This window comes from Falco cherrug, chromosome 14 (assembly GCF_023634085.1).
Source record: "Falco cherrug isolate bFalChe1 chromosome 14, bFalChe1.pri, whole genome shotgun sequence".
In the NCBI taxonomy this organism is placed as follows: Eukaryota; Metazoa; Chordata; class Aves; order Falconiformes; family Falconidae; genus Falco; species Falco cherrug.
In genome coordinates, this window is record NC_073710.1 from 21461751 (window position 1) to 21485717 (window position 23967).

The following is a 23967-nucleotide window of genomic DNA, read 5'->3' on the forward strand; positions in this document are numbered from 1 at the left end:
GGGAGAGGGCATGGGGCGGTGAGCAGGGTCTGCCGGGCAGCGCCACCTTCCCCTCCCAATGGTGGTTGGGCTGGGGGCAGAGGGGACCCTTGGGACCCTCGGGCTGGCCTGGATGTCTCTGCTCCCCAGCAGGACGGCAGCAGCCCTCACCCTGGGCAGAGACAGTGGCTGGTGTCCTGTATGCCTGCAGGACAATAGGGATGGTGACCGACCTCACGTGCAGCCGCATAACACTGGGGACGGTGCCCGGGGCCTGGCATGGATGCAGGGTGGTAGGGACAGGGCAGGACATCACTCTGCCCCACACAGGGCACAGCCCAGCCCAGCACACAAACAGCGTAGCGTGTGTGTCCCTGCAAAGCTACCGCTGTCACATACTGGCACCCTCCTGCCAGCAGGTACCTGCCCTCGTCTGGAGAGTCCTGGCAGCCCACTAACCCCTTGCTGTCCCCAGCAGCTCTGCGCGGGGCTGCCGTAATCCCAGGCAGGGATTATGCACAGGCAGTAAATCGTGGGTTCCTTACGGCTGGTGCTCGGTGGCAGCAGCGATGACAGCACCCACGTGCTGTCCCCCTGCAGCCCCAAGGAGCCCTGCGAGGCGCCAGATCCTGCAAAGGGGGGAGCGCAGGGCTCCCTGCCATCACCGCGCTGGGCTCCCTGTAGGCATTGCTGCCTCCCTCCCAGTGCCCTGCACCGACAACCCCAAAGAGCAGGCAGTGGCAGCATCCCCAGGGGAACCATGCCAGCGCTGTCCCCTGTAGATGGTGGTGGCAGCCCCAGTGCAAGCTTTCGGCCCCACGGCTGCTGTGCTGGCGGTGATGGGTGGCCGCAAATGTGGGCAGCTGCAGTGATCTGTCAGGACACCCGGAGCCCATGCCGCTGCTGCCGTCGGCCCCAGCCAAAGAAGGAAGCAGCCACCACGGCTGCCCCCCGGCCCCGGGGTCCCCGCTGCGCCCCAGCACGCTTCCCACCAGGCAAGGCTGGTAAACACTAATCTAATATGCATGCTTAATCCGCCGCAACTGTTGTGAGATTAATTGAACCCTGCAAGAGCACATTGTCCAGGCTAAATAAAACTGGAGCCTCATCCTGAGCAAGATGTTATCGGGGCTTATACCACAGCTGATGCCATGCACAGAGGACCAGGGGATGGATGGGAGAGCCAGTGACAAGGGCCAAAATCTTGGGCAGTCACCATCATGGTCCCACAGCATCCTCCAGACAGCTCCAGCACAGGGGAGCATCCCTCCCTGCCCATAGCACACCGTAATCCTGCAGCCGCCTGGATGTGCACACTCCAGTATCTCTTTCCTTGTTCTCTTCTCCCACTGCAGCCATAGGAGAAACCCCAAGACCAAGCAGCATCCCTCCCCATAAAACAACTGTTTCCTTACAGGCCTGCCAAAATAAATGGTATGTTTTGAAAAACATATATTTTCATTTTCATGGAAATGCCCATCTCTGGGCAAGGCTCCTCCAGGCTTCTCCTATCAATCAGTGGAGCAGGATCCAGTGCTGACGGCAGACGACCAGCCATGAGCGTGCACAGAGCACGACCCAGACTGGGTGGCTGCATCTGCGCAGCCGCAGCACCTTGATCTGCCAGGTGTCCACATGATCCCTCCTGGGCTCAGCATCCCCCAGGCATCGCCTGCTACCCAGCTCGGCAAAGCACAGCCTGCATTGCCACTGCTTGCCAGCTTCCGCCCGCAGCAGGCAGGGCCAGCACCTCCCCGTGATGCAGGGCTCTGCGTGGGCACCACTGCCACCCCGTCGCCCTTCTTGCCCCCTCTGAACCCAGGTTTGCATTGCTGGGTGCTGGCTGGCATCACATAGAGAGCACAGTGCAGTGAGGCATCGCAACATGCTCTTCACGTCTGCAACACTGCAGCCACCCATGTGCAGGCCCTGGCTCTCCACGCAACAGCCACCGGGCATGGGGACAAGCCACAGCAGCTTGGGGACAGCGTGGCAGCTTGCCCAGGTAAGTGCACCTGCACCAGCCTGTGCAGCTCCCAGTGCGGAGGGGCTGCGCCCGTGGGTTGGGCTCTGCTGCTGCTTGCAAGAGGGAGGAGGCTGCAGCTTGCAAGATGTTCCCCCCTGCCTGCATCCCCCGCATGGTCCCTGCCTGTGTCCCCATCCCTGCCTGTGGCACTGTCCCTGTCTGCATCCCTGCCTGCATCCCTGACACCATCCCTCCCTGTATCCCCATCCCTGTCTGCATCCTCACCCCCATCCTTGTCCCCCTCAGTCTCCTGACTCCGTACACATGCCCATGCCAAGGGGAAAACTTGGACACACTCATTCTGGCACCAACACAATTTTTCCACAGCTTCCCATTGAGACGAAAGTTTCCATGAAGCTGAGCAAGCACCCAGGGAAACGGGGCCTGGCTGTGTTTTCTCTTGTCTTTTCCTTCTTTTTTTTTTTTCTCTAAGTCATAAATTTTCCCCAATGTCTGCAATGCAAACACCACCATGTGGGCACGGGGATGAGGGACGGCTCAAACCCGATGGGATTTCTCAGTGCCCAAAGCGAACAGAGCCCGGGACGGCCGCGGGATCCAGCCAGACCGGGGCACCAGCCCAGGTCCTCTGCAGGATGGGGCAAGCTTGGTGGTGGGCGAAAGGGGTTTTGGGGGGCAGCCCTCTGGCAGTGCCTCCAAACAATAATTCCCCAACATGACTCAAACTCTGCTGGAATGTTTTTTTTCTTCTGTCTCTCTTTTTTTTTTTTCTTTCTTTGGGGTAATTTGTCCCAGCCGCTCGGGGCTGTGTCTGTTTTCCTCCATCTGGTTTCCATTAGGCCTGTGCAGCCCAGATGAATAAGTAATAATATAAAAATAAAAGGATTAGTATTTTCTCCTTGGCTGGCAGGAGTGGGTGTCCCCCACCCTGCCTCCCGGGGCCAGTGGATGCCGGACCTCTCGTACACCCCCGCACGACCCTGAGACCCCCATTTGTCACACCAGAGGGTTTAACCCCCTGCACACTGGTCCGGGCACGGTTCCCACAGGGGTGATGACACACCAGCGGTCCCCACAGAGGTGATGACACACCAGCGTGGATGCTACCGGCTGATCAAGCCTGGCTTGGCCCCGGCTTGCCCATGGCACCCAGCCCTGTGCTGCCCCGGTGGTGCCACAGGGGTTGGGGTTTGTGACCCCGCTGGGCACCGGCAAGCCCTGAATTGCTTGCCCTGGCTTGTGCATTGATGCTAGCTGGTCCCCTGCCTCTCGCCAGAGCTGGGGCCGGGGGTCTGCTCAGCTGTGTGCTCCCCAGCAGGCAGTGTCGGGTGCCGGAAAGCACCAATGCATGGCACTGTACGGCTGTGCATGTGGCATGGTGCAACTGCGCACGCTGGCAGGACCAACATGTAGCGCCACACAGCTGTGCACGCTGGCAGGCACCAACACACAGCACCACACAGCCGGGCACACCAGTGGGCACCGACGCGCAGCATCACACAGGCAGGCACACCAATGGGCAACAATGCACAGCACTGTGCAGCTGAGTACTCCAGTAGGCACCACCACATGGCATCCTATAGCTGTGCACCCAGCAGGCACCTCTGCACGGCACCCTGCAGCCTGAGGAATGGGGGCCAGCAGCCAGCCCAGCATGCTGCCTGCTGCTTCCCAGGGCCCCGGGGAGCCCGTCCCGCTGCTGTAGGCTGTGCCCCAGCCTAGGATGCCTGTTCAGGGAGTAGCTGGAGGTGGTGGTAGAGCTGTGCCAGCCCCAGAGTGAGCCCCATGACAGCCAGCACACAGGCTGGCTGCTCTCCTCACCACCTCCCCAGGGAGGGTGATGGTGAGGGCAGGGAGCTGCCCTGGCTGTGGCGATTGGAAAGCTCTGGCTTCCTGCAGCCCTCCTCTCCCAGGCCAGACGAAGCTTCCCATGTGAGGAAGGGGTTAAAAGGGAATTAAAAGACCAGCATCCATCATGCTCTCCAAATGGCCACAAATGAAATCCAGATGCTGGAGGTGACGTCTCTTAAGCCAGGCTGCCTCTGAAACAAAGGCAAGCAAGCATTCCTGCTCCTCAGCTGCTGCTGCCACCGGGCCAAGAACAACTCCCCGATAAGATGGCGAAGGACCGAGCTGTCCCAGCTGGAGCACGTTAGGGAAGTGTGCAGCGCCGGCAGCCAGGCAGCAGCACTGGCCACGTGCACCCTGCACCCATCCTGATCCCCTCACCGGGATGATGGGGTAGGTGACAGCAGGCAGCTTGGAGGTGGCTCATCCCCAGCTGCATGTGGAGGGGGAGAGAGCAAGAGAGCGGCTGTGGGATGCTGAAGGGATGCTGCGCACCCCTGGCACTCCTGGGCACCCATTGCCAGGGTGTTCCATATACATATTTTGGGGAGCCAGGCTAGCAAGGAGCTATCCAAACCCCAGCACTCGTCAGTGCAAATGAAGCCATTTAAAAGGAAATCAAATTAATTAAATCCTCGGCACAAGATGTAAATAAACCCGGCTTTGGCCAGCTCCGGGCCCAGGGAGGTGTTGGCCCGTGTGTCAGCATGGGGAGCTCCACCACAGGGAGCTCTCGCCGCGGGTAAAGGCTGCCGCAAGGATGGTGGGATGCAGATGTGCCCAACGGTGCCAGGGGAGCGCCGGTGGTACCAGGGGAGTGCTGGCAATGCCACGTCATGCTCAGGTGTCTGCCGTGCCCAGCCCTGCAGGAACCCAGGCCCTGCCTGCACTCTGCCTGCAGTCAGGGATCCCAGGGATCCTCACAAGGATGCTCATGCCTCGAGTGGCACAAGTCTGCTCTGCCCTGCTCCTCCAGCTGGCAGGGTGGTGGCTGCCTGGCCCAGCGTGGGTGGCCGTGCCGTGCCAACCAGCCCACAAAGTTGGGCATTGCCCCTGCCATTTAATTTGGCTGCTCAGTTGAGCAGGACCTGCCATCCTTGCACCACTGTGACAGCCCTTTGCGCTGGTCGGTGAGCCAGCCTTTGTCCCTGCCATCCTTGCCTTGCCCACGGGACAGGTTCCACACCGCTGGCCCGGGCTGGGATGTTCCCACCCATCCAACACCAGGACCAAAGCAGGCTTCACTATGCTCAGATACATCCTGATTTGCTTTGCTTTCCCCACAGCCCTGACACGTGAGCAGCCCCCGGCCGCGCTGCCTGCACCGGGCCAGCATCCCAGGGATGTCCGGCGCTGCTGGATGCACCATGGGCAAAGCTCCCCGCTCAGCTCCGGGGCAGCGGCTGCCAGCAGGGACCTGGATGCCCAGTCCCCTTTCCAGCTCCCTCAGCGCAGCAGTGACAGCATGGCTCCTTGTGGGACATCACCACCCGGAGCCAGGCTTCCCCGTGCACCCCAAGCCCAACAAACCCCAGTTCTCAAGCCCAAGGACCCAAACCCGCTGCCTCAGCTCCACACCGGCAGTGCCAGCCAGCTCCCCGCTCACCCCAGCGTAGCCGGGGAGGATGGAGATGGGTTTGATTTTCCTCAAAACAACAACAACAACAACAAAGCCAAAAAAATAAAAGCGCCCTCTCTGTTTTACAAGCCTTCATTTGCTATTGTTTATGTAAACAGGTAAATTGTTTCGTATCTCAATTAAAAACATCTGCCACATAAATGAATACCAATTAACTCATCCTGTTTTTAATTACTCTGTTAATTACACACAGGCAGCAAAAAGGATGGCAGGGGAATAGGGAAAGCATGCTCACAACCCCCCCTTCCCACCTTGCTCTTGGCAAGGATCCGAAATGTGCCCAGATAATGATGGATTAAGGTGGCTGGTGAAAACTGTGGCTCGTGGCCAGCTCCGGCGTGGCGGCTCCCTGCCAGCCCAGCCGGGTGCTGCCGGGTGCCTCGCAGGGGTATTTCCCGGCACCCTCCCGAGAAGTGCTGCACCACCCCGTTTCGGAAACCCTGGGCCCCGTGGGATGCGCCAGTGCTGCCCGTCTCATCCCCTGTGTCGGCAGCGACCGCTGCACAGCCTGCCTGGCTTTCCCAGCACCAGCCCCCGCGTTTGCTCTCAAAACGTATCCTGGGGGAGAGAAACCTCAGGACACCAAAGCGCACGGGGAGGATGGAGGAGGCTTCATGCGGACAACATCCTCATGGACCAAAAGCATCCTCGAGGCAGCTGTGATGCCCCCAGGAGCTCTCCTGCTGCCGAGGGGCAACGCCTCTATGTAGACACAGCAGCACGGGGTGGATGCCGTCCCCAAACTGGGCCAGCGGCGATTGCCGAGGGACCCCGGGCGCCGTCAGCCCCTCGCCCCCCCAGCTGTGGGAAGCTTTCCAAGCAAGCAGATGGGGCAGGGGAGCGGCGGCAGCGAGGAGGAAAGCAGAAAAGGCTATTTTCTCACGCTACATATTTTACAAGTCGAACATTTTGTGCATTTCAGCCTTGCCTGTAAAAGCATCTCAGGCTCAGCCCTGGGACTCGACATTGGAGCTTGTGAGTCAACAGTGGCTGGCGGCGACGTGGCCAGCCAGCATGGAAAGGGGCTGCGAATTGGGGTCTCCCCATGCAAAGGGTTGGCCTGGGGGGTTCCCCTAACCCACTGGTGCTGGAGGAGCGGCAGGATGGCCAACAACCCCTGCCAAGCTCACCAGCCGGGACACAGCATCTGCTGCAAATGCTGCCTGCAGCATTGCGCCTGGTGCTACCGTCTGACCTGTCCCACCAACAGCTCCCGGGGCAGCAAGGGGAGGTGGGCATGCACACACTTCCCCCTGGCTCCCCAGCTGCCTTACACTCCTGGAAATTCAATATACTGACTAAACACCATAAGTAAACTGAGTGCTGTGGCCAGCCCAGCACGCCTGGCGGCACAGGGCTGGGGCTGACCCCACCAGCAGTGCTGGCCAAGCTGCTCCCCACCTGGAAAGCACCCACATCTTGGCTGCAAACCACTTCCTTGGTGCAAGAAGGGCTGTGGGTGCATCATGGTGGCGGCCACACAGGAAGGGCAACTGATCCACCAATGCATTGCCAAAGGAGCACCCCAAAACCAGCCCGATGCCCCAGCTGCGGAGCCGAATGCTGTTTGAAGGCAGGGAGAGGTTCAGGCTAAAACGCCCCAGTTTTTGCAGCCACCCAGCCATGTGCACAGGGACACTCAGCCCCAAAGGTGGCCTGGATAGCTGGAGTGGGGACAAGTGGCACAAGCAGCCAGGGGACTCGGGGCATTCTGGAGGCAGAGAGAGGCTGGGGAAAGGAAAACATCCCGCTCCAGACACCAGCGCTGGTGGGGAGCTCCCTGCGAGGTCCCTGCAGCGTGGGAATGCTGAGGCACTGCTGGCTCCCCAGGGAACCTGGGCCGGATCCTGCTCCACAGCCACCAGGATGGTAACGGCTTCATGGTGGTGCTGGATCCAGCCGTGCATCCCCACAGCCTTGGGGCTGCTGCATTACCGACTCTTTGTCTATTTTTTACCCACGGGCTACATTTCAAGGCGATTTTGCCCATGTGAGGTTGAATCAAATACCACAAGAAAAAATATTAATGAGAATTTTGCAAAATAAACAGGAAATCCCTTGGATGTTTTCTGGAAACATTGGTCAGCATCTTCCGAAGGAAAGCTGCGGGCTTGTCAAGGTGGGGTTGCCCCTGGGGAGCCTGAGCGTGCTGGGAGGGACGGCAGAAAACAAGCTTCAGGAAATCTAAAAATAAATCCTGAACTGGGCAATGGCACTAACGCCAGCGGCACCCGGGCAGGAGGGTTCTCCTCTGTGCTACCAGCCTGGACTCACCCCGTACCGGCCAGCACAAAGCTTGCTAGGATGGGTCCCCACATGGGGAACCCCCTTGTCCCCAGCCTGGTGGGACAGCTAAACCCAGCTCCTGCCCATGGTCCAGCTTGGAAAGCACTGGCCAGAGCTGCAGCATCCAACTCACGCCCCCTCGACCCCAGCAGCAGCATTTAAGCCCAACTTTGCACCAAGCTCAGCTCCTTCCCAGGGCCCAGGCAGCTCCATTTGGAGGATCAGGCCATGATCTGCCCAAAACCTTGTGCACACTGCAGCTGTGCTGGTCTGGCCAGGGGCAGAAGTAGTGCTGGTGCCGGTGGCAGAGGCTGGTGTGTGTCCCCTGGGGTGGGCCAGCTCCCTGCCCCACTGCCAGCACTGGTGCATGCCTCACTGGCAGCCCTGGTTGGCTCACCGGCAATCCGCTGACTCCCATTAGGAGATGTAATAACAGACATTTAGGGGGTGCTTCTCCTGCCGGGGGGTCCCGCAGCACCCTGCACCCCTTCCCCAGGCAGCCGCGGGGCAGGGGATGCTGCACGGCCATGGTCAGAGAGCCGAGCTGCCTCCCGACTGCCCGGGATTTAAGCCGGCTGCCGGCAGCCAGTGGAGCCGAGACCCCATTTCCATGGCAAAGCCGGACGCTGTGCAGCCACGCTGCCCGGATCCTGCCTGGGGTTTTCCATGCGTGCAAACAACCATGCTCAGAAGCAGAAATCCAGGGAAGGGACATGGGGGACATCAGCAGAGATCTGCCAGCCCGTGTCCCCGTGTGGGACCTGCCAGAGCCCCCTCACTGGCATGCTGGCGGCGGGCAGCCCACCCCAGCTGTGCCCACAGGGCTGCCCCTGACCTGGTGGTGCTGAGCATGCCGCAGCAACGGGCAGAGGCTGGGGGGCTGCTCAAAGCTGGGCTGAGCATCGCAGTATTTTCCATCCTGCACTCTGGAAGTTCCAGATGTAAGATGCAAATCCGGCACCCACATGAGGCCTCAGTGCCACCCTGCCCAAACACAGCACCCACCCCGTGCCAGCACCCAGCACCACAGGGGAGCAGCCTCTCAGCCCCACGCATCTTGGCTTTCCCTCTCTACAAGCCAACATCTGCAGTCACATGTTTTTCAAACAAAACAAACCCGACGTGGCCATCACCAGATAAAACCTTACCTGCCAGCGTGGACACCGACAAGGCCTGCTGGGAGGCAGCAGGCAGGGAAAAACCCCTTTGCATAGCCAAGTTCATCTCCACTTGTGTTCCCAGCCACAGCAAAAGCAACACTCAAAATTCCTCCCTGCGTGGAAATGCTCTGCACGGGGGACCTGCCTTATATGCCGCCGGAAAGCCAAGCACCAAGCACCTGTCCTGGGTGGCAGCTTGGCCCCGCAGGGCTCCTCACCCGAGGACCGCGGGCACCAGGGCTGTCAGCATTCTATCCTCCCCGCCCGCTGCTCCGCGCTTGCTGTGGGGTTTTGGGATGGTTCCCCCGTATCTCCATGCCCCATACCATAGCAGAGCTCACCCCGCTGCGGTGCCGAGCAGACGGATGTTTGCAGAGTGTCTTCAAGTTGCTCGACAAAGGAGCGGAGAATTAATATTCCTTTTAATTAAAGGCAGAAAAATCTCTTTGTTCCTGAACAGAGAGAAAACAACAGAGGGAAGAGCTCAAAAGCTCTAAGCTAGAGATGAGACCATCGCTTAGATTCAAAGACACTGTCAACATGCACGTGACCTCAAATTAAAAAAACAAAATGAAACCCAGCAGCAGCAGCAGCTCCTCTCCAAAAGCGAAGGAAAGTTGCAAAGTTTTTCTTGGCTAATGGGGTGGGGGGTGGGGGGAAATCCAACAAAAGGTGCGTTTAACCAGAGAAATGCTCTGCAGTGTCCGAAGGCACCATCCAGCAGCGAGGGCTGCGCGGCGGAGTGATGGGGAGAGCTGGCCGTGCCCCGGCCCCAGCACCACGGAGGAGCCACGGAGGAGCCACGGAGGAGCGTGGTGCCAGCCACGGTGCCAGCCTCGCTCCATCGCTACGCCGACAGCATCCCCTTACCCAAGGCAGGCCGGAGCGGGCAGCCAGGCGTGCCAGCAAACGCCGCTTAATGCAATTCTGAAGGGAAAGCAAGAGCTGGACAGTGATTAATGGCTGCGAGGATCAGAAGCAGGGCAGCGCTGGAGCGGAGAGCTGGAGGCTCCCCAAGTCAACCTTCCTTCCCAAAACCGCATCCAAAAACCTGTTCCCCGGCACACGCCAGGACACGGTGCGTGTCCCCTGCACGGCCCCTGTGTCCTTGCATGTAAACACAGAATTACGTTGCCGCAGCTGTAACTTCACCGAGCAGCCCTGGGTTTCCTCCCTCAAACTCTCCCGAGTGGATCAGCTCCTCCTCGCCACGAAACGTGGCTACATCTTGGAATCGGTGGCGGCCAGAGCAGGATGTGGAGCCGGCGGGTTGGTGGTCCGAGGAGGAGGAGGAGGGTTGCAGGGATGAAAGCGACTTCTCCTGCCGGGCAGAAGTCGGGAGCCACGAGTGGGGAGGGTTTGCTGCGGGGAAGGTGCGGGGGGGAGCGCACACTCGCGTAGGTTCCCCGGGTAGCTGGGCCACCCCGGCTCTCGGTAAGCGGCTGCCGGGTGCGGGGCGGGGAGCGGGGTGCACATCCCGCCGCCCCTGCGTGAGCGGCGCCCCCGGTGGCGGCAACCCCGCTCCGGGCCCGCCTGTGCTGGAGGAGCCGCTCCCGGCGCTGCCCGCCACACGGACAGACGGCGGCTCCGGTGCCCGCTCGCCCTGCCCCGCTCCGCCGCTGCGCGCCCTGGGGGTGGCCGTGCTCGGGGACGGCGCTGCCCCCCCGGGCAGCGGCAGCATCCCGGACTCCTGCGCACCGGCAGCCTCACCCGGGCAGCGGCAGCATCCCCGTCCCCTGCGCACCGAGAGCATCCCCCGGGCACAGGCAGCATCCCCGTCCCCTGCGCACCGAGAGCATCCCCCGGGCACCGGCAGCATCTCCGTCGCCTGCGCGCCGAGAGCATCCCCCGGGCACCGGCAGCATCCCCGTGCCCTGCGCACCGAGAGCACCTCCAGCCCTTCTCCGCAGCCCCGCCGGGAACCGGGAGCCTCCCGGTCCCCGCTCCCGCCCGCGGACGGCACTTACCGTCCTGAGGTGTGGCGGAGGCGTGAGGTAAGTCCCAAGACAGGGGCCGGCAGGAGCGGGCAGAGCCGGCAGCGGCCCCCGGCGGCGGCGGCGGCGGCCCCGGCCCGGTTAAGGCCGGCGCGGGCGGAGCGCGGCCCCGCGGCGGCGGCTGCCCCCGGCACCTGCCCGCCGCCGCTCGCCGCGCCCGGGGCCACCGGGGGCCGCCAGCCCGGGGGTCGGGGCGCTTCCCCCCCCCCGGAGGGGTGGCACCGGAGAAGCGGGGGAGGGCGGGGGCGGAGAAGCCCGTAAATCCGCGGGGCCGGTTCACCCCCTACGCGCTGCCCGGCGGCGCATCCTCCGGCGCCGCGTCGCGGCCATGGGGCGCCCGCGGCCGCGCTCCGTGCCGGGCCGGGCCGCCCGCAGCGCCCGCCGCTGCCGCCGCGCCGCCCGCCCGCCCCGGAGTGAGCGCCGCCCGCCCGCGCCGCTGCCTTAGACGGCGCCTCCACCGCGCCCGGCAGGGGGCGCCCCGCCGCCGCCGCCGCCACCGGAGCGGGGCCCCGGGGTGCGCGGCCCGGGGAGGGGGCGCCGGCTGCGCAGGGAGACGGGGCTGCGCGGGGACATGGCGGGGGGCACGGCATCGGGGGGCTCCACGGGGGTATGGGGGGGAGGGTCATGGTGCCGGGGGACTGCACGGGGGTATGGGGGGGGGTCGTGGTGCCGGGGGACTGCACGGGGAGACGGGGGGCTACCTGGCACCGGGAGGCTGCACAGAGACATGCGAGGCTGCCTGGCACCAGGGGGGCTGCACGGGGACATGGAGGGGCTGCACAACACTGGCGGCTGCACGGGGCCTGAGGACTGCCTGGGACCAGAGAGCCGTGCAGGGGGTACGTGGGCCCTGGGGGCAGCAGGGGACTGGGGTTTGCAAAACACTTGGGGTTTGCAAGGGGTTGGCGGTGCTGAAGACTGAGGGTTGCAAAGCTGGGGGAGGGGGGCTGCAGGGGAGGGGGGCTGCATAAGTCCGGGGGGGGCCTGCAAGGGGCCAGGAGTTGTTTGCATGAGATGTGGGTACTATGAGGGGATGGGGCCAGGGCTTGTCTGGGGCCGTGGGAACAGTCTAGGCGCTGGAACTGCGACTTGCAAAGGCTGGAGTGAGGTGGGGGTGTTTGCAGGGGGGCTGTGGGGGGCTGGGAGTGTGGTTGCTTCCCTCTCCAGAGGCCCGAGGGCTGGGGTATGCAGCAGGAGTAGTCACACAAGCAGCTGCAAGCCCCATGGGCACAGCCCTCAGTGGTCCATGTGCCCCTCCTGGCCAGGCCTTGGGGTGCCCCCCACCCCACTTGGCCTCGGCAGGGCTCCCTAGGGCAGCTGCGTGGCACTGGCACCGCGGGAATGCCAGCAGGGCCCTCCCACCACAGCGGTGCACGGCACCCATGCATTCAGTGCGCTGCCTGCCCATGCCAGGTCCCCGGCATGCCCTTCCTGCACACCCTGTGCCAGCTGCGGGGGGACCACTAAAAATCCCCCCCTGCCCGCCCAAGTCCTACTACGAAGCTTGTGCGCCGGGTAACACAAGCCCTGCTAATTTCCCTGTGCGCCGAGGCCCTGCCTCTTTGCGTAATTACTCTGTTTGGCAGCTGCCTTCCCTCTGCGAGTTGCTGTGCGGAGCCTTTGCCGCCCGTATGGTTGTTGTATTACTCATCCTTGCTCGCTCCCCAGTGCTTGGGCGCCGGGGACCATGGCAGCTCTGCCAGGCAGCAAGTCACTGCTGCATGGCTGTTGCACAACTGCTGCCTGAGTGTTGGGTGGCACCGCCGCTGCATGGCTGCTGTACAGCCAGTGAATGGCCCTGGCATGACCAATGCACCACCACTGTGTGGTCACTGTATTGGCACCACATGGCTGTTGCACGGCCGCTACGTGAATGCTGCATGGCCACTGCATGACCATTGCATGGCCAGTAAATGATCACTGCATGGCCACAGCCAAGCTCCCCCGATGTCACCCCACTGCAGCACCCTGACCCATCCCCTTCCACCCCTGCTCTCAGCCATCCCGACCTCCAGCTCGGGTTTTGCATGCCCACGGCAGGGGTCTTTGCCATGCTCTTGCACTGCCTGAGCTGTGGGACCTGAGTCTCGGTAGCATTTGTATCCTACACCAGTCAGCACAGTGTGTGCACGCTGCGCAGCGTCTGGGCAGCATCACACACCGTGCATGCACCGCCTGCCTGCCCTGCCTGCCCTTCCCAGCCTGAAGCACTGGGCTTGTCCCCGTTCCTGCCCCTGCCTGCACTGCTCTCATTCCCTATGGGACCTTTCTCGAGGAGCCTCTTGTGCGTGAATGTCATGGCCCCACTGGCAAGGGCCCATGAGCAGCAGAGGAAAATCCGCCCCTGTGCACAGCTGCACGCACGCCCCGCCACCCCCCCAGCTTTGCATAGGCGGCACCGGCTGGCACATGCAAATGCTGGCAGTGCGTGTGCAGTTGGACACGCGGTGTGCGGTGCGTGGTGCAGTCCTCTGCTGGCGCGCGCATTGAGACGCACCAGCCATCACTGAGGCAACCCGAGGATGCTCCCAAGGCAGAGCCCCACACTTCTGGGGTGCAAGCACAGAGCTCCTTTGGGCTCTGGCTGCTCGCCAGGGGAGCAGGAACCTGACCGTCGGGGTGACCATGCTCTCAGCTGAACTGGCTGTCCCACACATCCACCCTGATGCAGTTCAAGCCATTGAATACGTTGCTAAACCTGCCTGCAAAATACCCAGCTAGGGCTGTGCCATGAGCCCAGACGGACCCCAGCGGTGACCGAACTGTCCCTGCTGACCTGCCATCACCCTGGCCTAGGGCACCTCACGGCAACCTGCCTGGAAAAGCCACAACTTCTCCATCTCCTGGTTAATGTGGAGCGTAGCTGCAGGATGCTACCAAATACCTGCTGGCTGGGCGCTGCCTTGCCCGACGCCACAGGGTCTTTGCAGCAAAAGCAGATGGAGCCAGGCGGGCGTCAGCTCCGTGACCCGCAGGGGACAGCATGGGCAGGAGGGAGCCATGCCACAACTCCCCTGGCGGCGTTTGGGTGGCAGGGTCCGCTTCGTTTCTATTCTGTGCACACAGCCTGTAATTTTGGTCTATTGAAGTCATAATTCACTACTGTGAAAATAAACATTTGTGTTAGCTCGCTTTATTCAGCGGGCCTCGTCTGAATGTTAATAATTCCCTGCCGGTGTGCTCGCACGTGACCTTGGCCACTGGGGCAAAGCCCAGGCACCCGTGGCCATGGCTGTGGCCACCTCCTTGCACGCTTTGGGTGGGATCTCACCATCCTTTGTACATTGTCCCCGGGGTGGGGGGGTGGGGATCCCTAGATCCGGACAGGGAGGAGATGAGGAGACAAGTGCTGCTTTGGGTGGGATCTCACCATCCTTTGTACATTGTCCCCGGAGGATCCCTAGATCCTGACAGGGAGGAGATGGGGAGACAAGTGCCACTTAGCGCTAAGCCGGGGATAAATAAGCTGCCACAAGATAAAGGTCATATAGAAGTAATATTTGGAGCCAAGCAGACCGAGTCCAGCACCTGCTCTGGACCCTTCCCTGCCTGTGCTGGTCCCTCGTTTTGTTTCCCTGCGGTGCTTTGTGGGTGCTCCCATCTGCAGTGGGGATTCCCCAGCACCCTCCCTGTGCCATAGGGGAGCTGGGCCAAGCAGGAGGACACCTGTGCCACCCTCTGGCTGTCCCCATGGCTGTCCCCACCCATGTCCCTGCTCAGCCAGCCGTGGGGAGGGCTGGCCCCAGGGCTCCCCCGGTTTCTCCCTGCTGGCTGCAGGGGCTGGTGCTTCCCCTCTGCATTTGCATCTTCCCAGCCTTTATCTTTCTCCCAGTCTCTGTATTGCTGCAATTACAGACACTTTAAAACACAATGATCTGGCTGTTAGCGTGATGGATGACAGAACCTTTCTGTCTGGTTTAAATCATTGCCTAGAGTGAGCAAACTTCCCCGGCTTAACCCTTTCGTACCCACCACCTCCCAGCCTTCTCCCTGCCCAGCCAGGGCTGGTGGCTGCCAGCTGGGTGCTGCAATGTGCTCCATGGGTGTCCACCACACGCGTAGGTCCCACGGATGGGGATTCAGGGGGTGTCTGGCATCCCTGGGGTCAGTGTTGGCGGGGAAACAGCCCCCATCTCTCAGCTTCCTGGGTGCATGGGGCAGATGTGGCACAGCGGGGCAGGCGATGGGAGCAGCCCCATGTTGGCAGAGCTGCTGGCCCCAGATCCGGTGGCCCCTCTCCGCTGCGGCAGGAAAGCAACGGCCGGGCTGAGAGATAAGTGCCTGCCAGGGCTCGATAGCCTGCCTGGATCCGTCCCAGTGCAGGGCCTGGCAATCCTTCCCCCGGCAAATCTGGAGCCGGGGCAGGATGGGGCCCCGCCGGGTTCCCACCCGTCAGAGGATGGAAACTCCTGCAATGACTCGGTGTGGGTCACGCCAGCGCGTGATTGATGGCACAGCGTGCAACAGCCAGGGGATTAACTGCACATGTTATGGCAATTCCCGCTCCCTTTGTTTTGAGGAGCCAGCATCTCTTGCCGCTGAGCATCCTGCCCAGTGGCCACCGCTGCCTGCCCTGCCTGCTGCTGCCAGCGCCGCCCCCACGGGTGCCTCAGTCCCACAGGAGGGTGTGGGTACCATCACCCACCACTTCTGCTGGTGGGTGCTGGCCAATCCACAGTGAGGAGGGATGTCCTCCATCCCTGCTGGGTGTGTGTGGGGAAAGGCTGCAGTGGGGCAGCTTGGGGATGTGCCAAGGACCTGCCCCAGGCAAAGGAGCTCCCCAGGGCATGGCCTGGGGGCGAAGGGGGCCACCAGGGCCTGGCGTGGTGCATGCCAGCAGATAAGGTGCTCAGTGAGGGTGGATGAGGGCAACTGGCACCAAGCCTCGCAGGAAACGGTCACCACCACATGCCATCCGGGCCCTGTATCTGGCCACACACATGACCCCTGCCCGCTATCGGAGCTGCGCACGTGGGCCGGGGGCAACGTGGTGGGTGCTGCCAGCTGCTGCCACCACCAGGGCAGCCCCAATGCCATGCCCCACTTGTGCCTTTGCAGCCACCACGGTGTTTGGGTCCCTTTTCACACCTCATGGGTGCCCAACCATCAGTGCTGACCCACCATTTCTCTCCCCTCAGCTCTCGCTCAGCCCCTCACTCTGCCTCCTGCCAGCACCGTATTGTCCCCCTTCTCCCCGGCTCTCCCTGAGCTCTTGCAACCTGGGCTCTTGCTCAGCCCCATTCTTTCCTAGCGTGCCTGGAAGAGCTGATTGCTATTCAGGCTGCGTCCCCCCTTCGCAAGCCTCAGGCTTTTTAAAAAAGCCCACGGTGTTGGTTTATCACACCTTCCCCCTCACCGCACTGGTGAGTCATCCCCTCGCCGGCATACCGGCAGCCACGCAGACCTGCCCTGCAGTGGGCAGCACCCGTGGACACCCGCAGCCCCTCTGCCACACCATGCTGGGGGTCCTGCTACGGCTCGGCTGTCGCAGGAGGCTTGTCTGGAGGTGAAGGCACCGAGCCGTGCAGGCACTCAGTGCCTGGTGTGCCACAGGTTTCCTGTGTCACCCCCAGTGAGTCTGTCTGTCCATCTGGGTTTCTCAGTCTCTATGTGTTCCCTCCTGGGGAGCAGAGCATCCATCTCCGCGTGCCTCTCTGCGGTCCTCACTAGATGTGGCCTTGCCAGGGGTGCCTGCCTGGCACAGCGCTGAGCAGAGCTTGGGGACAGTGTGGGGCCAGGTGCTCACGAGCAGCCATAGTGAAGCAAAGCTCCACGTCACTGGTGGGATTCCCATTTTGACTGGGGACCCATTTGCTCAGAGCATCCCAGTGGGGATGCCGTGCTCGAGGCAGGGAGCTGCCAGGCTGGGAAGGGTCAGCGTGACCACAGATGGTCCCATTGCCCTGGCTGCGTGCACAGACATGGTGGCCTCAATCTCAGTGCCTAAACCCAGCCCAGAGCAAGTGCCGGGAGCCAGCTGCAGCCCCAGGCGTTCTTCCCTTGGCATTTTGCTTGCAGCAAGAGCCCTGGCTGGCACTGCACCTCTCTGTGCGTTAATTCATCAGGGAATGCATGGGGGAGATAAGGGGCTGGTGGGGAGCCAGCAGCCAGGGAAGACAGCTCGCCTGCCCGCTGGCTATCACCCGCTGCAGCTGCATCCGCTGCGGTGACATCTGCTCGGCAGGAAGTGCCGCTCGCCAGCCTTTCTGAAGAAAGGGGGTTCGTTTCTGCCTGGCTTCCCTCTGTGCCCACTCGTGGGGATCCCCCGACTCGGGGTCACCCATCCCACAGCTGCCCTGGCCCCTCGCTTCCTCGGCTGAGGGCTGGAAGGAGCAGCCCCCCTAGCCGTTGCCACCAGGAAGCAGACTCAGGGGCTTTGTGGCTTTCCCACAACTTCCATAAAGAAAAGGAAAAAATGCATCTTCCATTAAAAGAAAAAAAAAAATCCTGTTTTCCTTGCTGACAGATTCATTCCTGCTTCATGGCACTCAAAGGGAAACCAGCCCCTACTGCTTATCATCTCTGCCTGCCCTGTGCCGCAGGATCCGAAAAATCACCGGATTGGCTTAAACACCAGGAGACTCTGGGATACGGCACCATTCCTCTGGGTGCTTTAAGGTTTTGGGGCTGCTGGGAGCCAAGTTTCCAGATTTTCTTTGCCACAGAGAGTCTGGAAAGTGTTCTAATTGCAAGGTGGAGATAGCCACATACTGCCCTGCCTCTGGGAGCCGATGCTTTAGGGTGCTGGTGGCATCCCCATGGGAGAAGTGCCAGGCAGCAGCACTGTCAGCAAGTCCTGCCAGCCTCAGCCTTGGCCAGCAGGATTTATCTGGGAGATGCTGAGTAAAATCCTCCGAGCTGCCCTGGTGAGCACAGTATGCTGGATGAGCCATGTCCCCCACCATGGCTCCTTTAGTCCCTCACCTTGGGAGGTCCCCTGTCCATGGCACTGCTCCTCTTTGCAGGGCTGGGCAAGGGGAATGGTGGTGCTGAGCCTCAAGAGCCACGTCATCAAGGCTTGGCCCCTAACACCACCTGGGACATGTGAGACCTCCCTGCAATGTCGAAGTCTGGGGACACAAGAGCATCTCTCAGCCCTGCTATGGCACCACAGCCACGCTCCCTGTCCCTTGCCTGGCGAGCAGCTCCAGTGACGTTAACAGTGGGTTCACACTCCCTTTCTCCCCCCAAAACCATGGGGCTCCTGGCTGCTTGACAGCCCTCCCCATCCCACAGGCTGCAACCGCCTGCACGGGGCTCTTTAACGATGGGAATTTAATTAGCTTGCATTGCACTTCCAACACCTCACATCCCTGCAAAAATCAATCGGAGCTAGCAGGAGGTGGAGCAGCACAGCCTGCCTTTGCTCCAGCACAGGGCTCAGCCTGGGAGCAAAGCCCTGGGGCTGCTTTCACAACTCCCCCGGGGCCAAAATACCCCGACACCAGGCTCCGGCAGCAGGGAGGCTGCGATGTGTGCCATGCCATGCGTGGGGAGACGCAGCCTCGCAGCGGGGAGGTCTGGGATTCGTTACGAGGTCCAGATGCGCTGCAGCAGTGGGGGACGTTGTGGCTGTCTCTGGCCACCTGCATCGTTTCCCAGTTCCCAGGCTAAAAGCAGGGCTTGTTATCAAGAGCAAAAAATGTGCCACCTCTGTTGTATTTCATTTCCCTTTCTCCACCTCTTCCCTGCCCGCTGCTCATCAGAGATAACAGCTCTCCGCGCTGAAGCTGGAGCGTGGGGCAGGCAACGGCCTCGCCAGCCCTATCGCTGCCTCACCGGCCACAAGGAAATCAGGAAGTTTGCAGAGATATTCAGCCAACAAAATAAACATTTCTCCTGCCAAGAGCCTAACCGGCAGCTCAGCAAGCCCGCAGCAATCTGCACGACTCCCCTCACTGCAGCCTCCTGGCCAACGGTGCCCAGCGGGCCGCCACAGCAGTGCTGTGCCCACCCAGCCCCCGGCACCTTGTCGGTGGGTAGCCCTCACTGGGGGTGCACCAGACCTTGCCACGAGTGGCAGACCTGGGGACAGGGACCCCAGCACAGCTCCCATCCACGACAAACCAGCATGGCACAATGGATGCAGCACCCAGGGCGTACCACAGACTCTGCCCTGGAGCCTGTCCTCACCACATCCCCAACTCTTGGGGTGGGTGTCAGGACTGGGCAGCGGGGAAGGGAGCTGTGGCCGGAGCATGGTGCCGCTGGGGAGAGGGATGTGTGAGGGGAAGTGAGGCAGAGGGCCACTATTGTTCACTCAGGGCAGATTAATGCCGGTGACTCAGCCGGCAGCCGCTTTCCTGTCCTGTGCTGGGCATTGACCCAGCAGGAGCGCCCTGGGCCCCCCCAGAACTGTGACCGCCCCCCTGGCCGAGGCTGGGCTGTGGGATACCCCTTGCCCTGTGCATGGCCACACCGTTGCCAGGGGGATGCTCTGGCACAGGGCTGTAGGATTCCCTGGCCCTGCGAAGCCTCAATGCTGCCACACTGCAAGCAAACAGCAGCACCTGGAAAACCCATGGGGTCGGATCCTGACCCTATGGCACCAACCTGGTGCATGCAGGATCTGGCCGCTGCCAGGGAGCGAGCACGAGAACGTGCTTCTGACGCACATGGGAGCTGCTGACCCCAGAATGAACGAAAACACCCAATAAAAACAGCATTGAAACCCTGTAAATAAAACATAATCCTGGCTGATTACTCATTATGGAAAGGTTAATTGCAGAGCAGGTTCTGAATGGGTCCCTGCGACAGCAAGCCCATGGTGCCCCATGGTGCCAGTGCATGGGGATGCACCGATGGGCATTGGCCACGTGCCACCCTCAGGGAGCACCTGCCCACCCGAGGCTGCATTTGACATTGGGGTGAGTCACCTGCATCATGGCATGGCACATGGCACAGCCACGGCCACCAGCCACCTTCCTCCCACCTCTGCCTCAGCCTTACCTTGGCCAGTCCTGCCTGCTGCCCTGGGCCAGGATGGGTGGCTGTCCGGCTTGGGGGGTCCCCCGGGGATCCCAGAGAATGGGTGTCAGTGCCCCAGTGCTGTGAGCCTTGCAGGGGCCAGTGCAGCCAGCCTGCTCCCACGTGTTGGTGCAGGAGCCGCGCCGGGGAGGGAGATGCTGAGCACCGGCAGGGCACGGGGTATCCTGCCAGCTTGGTGCCTGCCCCGCTGCGAGGGCCGTTCATGTGACGGATGAGGCCGGGGTGGCAGCAGAGCTGTGTCCCATGGCGAGGGGGAAGGTGAACAGCTGCCGGGCAGTGATAATGCAGCGGGTGGGGGGAGGCTGGGCAGCTGCGCCCGTGTCCTTCCCCAACAGGAACCATCTGCGACCAAGCCCAGCTCTGCCTTCCCTATCAGCCATTCCGGTCTGACTTTCCAACAACTTCCCCTTCGCACCGGCTTCACTTCCTTGCTGCAAAAGGGGCTGGTGCGGTGCAGCTTGGCACAGGCAGCACCATGCAGCATGGCACGGCAGGACCAGCACAGTGTGGCGTGGTATGGCACAGCTGGCACAGTGCACCTTGGCATGGGCAGTGTGGTGCAGCATGGCGTGGCAGGACCAGTGTGGTGCAGCACGGCAGGGCTGTCAAGGGTGCAGCTTAGCACAGGCAGCACCATGCGGCACGGCACAGCACAGCCAGCACGGTGTGGCATGGCACGGCACGGTGTGGCTGTCAAGTTGCAGCACTGCGCTGGCAAGCCGCTGTGGCACAGCCAGCATGACGCAGCCCAGCATGGCACGGTCGGCAGGATGCACCACAGCATGGTGCAGGACAGCGTGGGAAACGCAGTGCAGTATGGTGCAGCCGGCACAGCATGGCCGGTGCAACACGGGGGTAGCAGCAGCACAGCGTGGTGCAGCCCGGTGCAGCACAGCCCCTGCTGTGTAGCACACCACAGCCAGCACGGTGCAGCCTGGTGCAACCAGCATGCTGCAACGTGGAGGGCTCCCCTCCTTGCTGCAGCCCTACAACCTGCTGGCACCTCTGCATGGGGACAGCCTTGGGGATGAGGACGTCCCCTGAATTGCAGCTGCAGCATTGGTGCTGTGCTTGAGCCAGGCAGGCTCGCTGCACCGGCCTGGCTCCAGGCATCGCCCTGGGCTGCTCAGCACTCGGGCTAACACCCCTGGCCAGTACAGACCCCCGCTTTGCAGCCCGTCCCTGCAGGCTCCAGGCCACCCCCACCCACCCCCCAGCGCCACAGCTCAAGCTCCCCAACAGCCACCAGCGAGAGAAACAACTTGTTAGAAAACCGAAAGGCGGCTCTGGGCTGCAGGTGGGAGGGAGGAAACGTGTCCTAAAAATACAGCAGCGCCTGCACAGTCCCTGAAGGTGGCTGAGCAGATGGCACGTCTCGGCGGCCACCTGGGCTCCCACAGATGGTACCCGGGGCTCCCCGCTTCATGCCCCCAGCCTGGGGCTCCCAGGGGGGAGGACAGGAAAGGGACAGTGGGGTGTAAGTGGGGATGAGGGTCCCAGAGCACGGGGGCGCAGGGGTGCTGTGCTGCGGGGGCACAGGCTGTGGGACAGAGTGGAGCAAAGTGGGGTGTCACCAGCATGGTTGGCAACATCTCTGCCCTCTGGGTACAGCCAGGGCCCCACGGGATGGCAGGCACGGTCTGGGTGCTGCAGGGAGGTGAGGGGAACCCCCGGCACAGGGCCAATGTGCTAGGGGAAAGGACCACATGGCTCCAAACCACAGCCCACACCACAGCCAGGGCTGCGCACTCGAGGGGAGACACGGTAGCTGCAGTGAGCCTCTGCCATAGACCCTCATCCTGTGTGCCGTTGATACTGGGAGATCCCAGCTCCATCCTATGCGCCCTGGAGATGCACCAGCAAGGGCAGAGCAGCCCAGCCACGTGGACTGAGGACTGGCAGAGCTTTTGGTGGGGGTTCCATCTGTGTTTCATGCTCTTGCCTCTTTCCTTTTTATTTCTGGTGGGATGGGTGGCTGCAGGCCCAGGTGGGCTCTGCATCATCGCCTCGGGGTTCTGCCAAGCTGCCCTGCAGCGAGGGGCAGGCTCGGCTGCAATGGGAGACAGAAAGTGCACGGGAGTTTAAATGGGAGCAGCTGCTCCCGGGGAGCGTCCCGGGGCAGCAAGTCAAAACTGGAGGGTTTCAGGGCCAGCCAGAGAAATCCCATTCAGCTGTGTGTGTCCCCATGTCACCTGCAGGGAGGGTTTTCTCTGCAGGCAAACAGGTGAGCACCTGCCTGGGCAGCTGCAGGCACCCTGCGTCAGTGGCAACAGGCTGCCAGGGGCTGGGGAATGCCCCAGCATGGGGGGAACCCCTGTGGGCATGGGGTCTGCTCTGGCATGGAGGGAACTTCTGGGATGCCAGGGTTTGGCTCAGCATGGGAGGAACATCTGAGGTCCTGGGGTCTGCTCTGGCATAAGGAGAACCCCCGGGGTGTCAGGGTCTGGCTCAGCATGGGGGTAACCCCTGGGGTCAGCTCTGGCATGGAGGGAACCCCTGAGGTCCTGGGTTCTGGCTCAGCATAGGGGGAACCCCTGGGGTTCCAGGGTCTGGCTCAGCCGGGGGGGAACCCCTGAGGGCATGGAGTCTGCCCTGACGCAGGTGAGCCCCCTCCTGCCCACCCTCTGGGGAGCTTGCTGGCACCCCAGCCAGTTTCTCTCTGAATCAGAGCCAGACGTTTGCGGCCAAGCAGAAACTTCCCCCCAGTAAAGGAGAAGCGGGACGGGCTCCCACCACCCCCATACTCAGAGCAAGAGGGCAGCAGGAAGGCAGAAAGCCCCAGGGGAGCAGCCGGGGCCCCACCGTGACACCCACTGTCCGCCTTCGCACTTACCGGGGCCAGGCCAGCCCTGTGCTCGGCATGGCATGTTTCTCCGGTGCCGGGGAATGCCCTGGCGAGCCCCCCCTCGGCCCCGTGCGCTGCCCCTGCCCAGGTGCCCCGCTCCCTGCAGCACCCCGCTGTCGCTCCCTTGCCCTCCGCGGGTGATGCAGCCGCCCTGGCACGGGGAACGCCGAGGGCAAAGGAAGCGGCAGCAATGACCCGTGAGCAAAGCGCCACCGGCAGCTGCCGGAACCAAAACCGAGACCATCGCCTCCCAAAGCAGGCGCTGCCTTTTGGGCCGGTGGGAGGCACGGTGCTGGCTGCCGGCAGTTGTGCGGCTGGGATGGGGCTTTCATACAGCCGTGTCCAAATCTGCCTCTTCTGCGCTGGGGAAATGTGGATGCGGGAGCGAAGGCAAGAGCCAGGGATGGGAAGGAGAGTGGCGGCCAAGGCGGGGAGATGGGAGCCGCTGAGAGTTCACATGAAACACAAAGACAAATTCTTTAAGGGAAGAAAAAAAAAAAAAAAAAGAAAAAAGAAATCAAAGGGATGTGGAGAGGGAGATAAGAGGGAAGACAGAGCAGGGAGACGGAGGGAGCGGAGAGGACGCGGGCAGAGGGAGGCAGGAGGCGCGGGCGAGGCGAAGCTGGGGAGCCGGGGGAGCTGTCTGGCGCGGTCCCTATCGGCTCTCTCCATCACGGCAGCCCAACCTCAAGTAGTTTTTCACTGAGATTGGAGTGATCAGGTAGGGCTGCCCTCACAGGCAGCTGCGGGGCTGTGAATAAGCACCTGCTTATCTCTGCCCAACGGCTGTGCGAGGCTGCAGATTGCGGGAGGACGGGGAGCTGCTTGCCGGCTGCGATTTCCATATCAGCGCCCTGCAGCCGCCTGCACCAAATAAACACAACAGCCCCATGGACAAAAGGTTAATTATCAATTTTCAGAAAGGGAGAGAGGGGGGGAGGAGGAGAGAGGAGCAGAACGGCCGTTGCCAGCCGTGGGGATGCGCGGTTCCCAGCCGGGGTGCCGAGCTCTGTGCCCTGGGCACAAGCGCCCCCGAGTGCTGCATCCTTGAGCATCCCCAGGGCTGTGCCAGCACCTCTGGGGCTTCGGGGCAGGGGAAAAGGGGTGGGAATGGGGATGGGGATGAGGATAGAGGTGGGGAAGAGGATGGGATGGAGACGGGGATGGAGACGAGGGTGGAGATTGGTCTGTGCCTGCTCCTGCACAGGGGCAGTAGGACTGGGGGAAGATGTAGAGGGAAA

General features: G+C 62.1%; 2 protein-coding genes across 7 annotated transcripts in view; one reads left to right on the top strand and one right to left on the bottom strand.

Moving 5' to 3' along the window:
* Window positions 1-20227, bottom strand: part of CBFA2T3 (CBFA2/RUNX1 partner transcriptional co-repressor 3) — a 31676-nt gene extending 11449 nt beyond the window's left edge. For 2 of the 5 annotated variants that reach the window (XM_055726726.1, XM_055726724.1), the window contains exon 1: window positions 19843-20226. The gene's annotated coding sequence lies outside the window, so the exon portion shown is untranslated. Of the gene's footprint in view, window positions 1-10866; window positions 11175-19842 lie in introns of those variants that run through there. The other 3 variants (XM_055726728.1, XM_055726727.1, XM_055726725.1) reach the window with 2 other exon arrangements.
* On the top strand, window positions 2-10860 carry LOC129737355 (uncharacterized). 2 transcript variants are annotated; one of them, XM_055726729.1, is made up of 2 exons: window positions 2-10168; window positions 10604-10860. In XM_055726729.1, exon 1 carries the CDS (start codon window positions 8254-8256, stop codon window positions 9394-9396), a length of 1143 nt encoding a protein of 380 aa, XP_055582704.1. In that variant the 5' UTR covers window positions 2-8253; the 3' UTR covers window positions 9397-10168; window positions 10604-10860. The 2 variants fall into 2 exon arrangements, with proteins under 2 accessions (XP_055582704.1, XP_055582705.1); XM_055726730.1 differs by having other exon boundaries at window positions 2-9977.
* Window positions 20228-23967: the final 3740 nt, after the last annotated feature.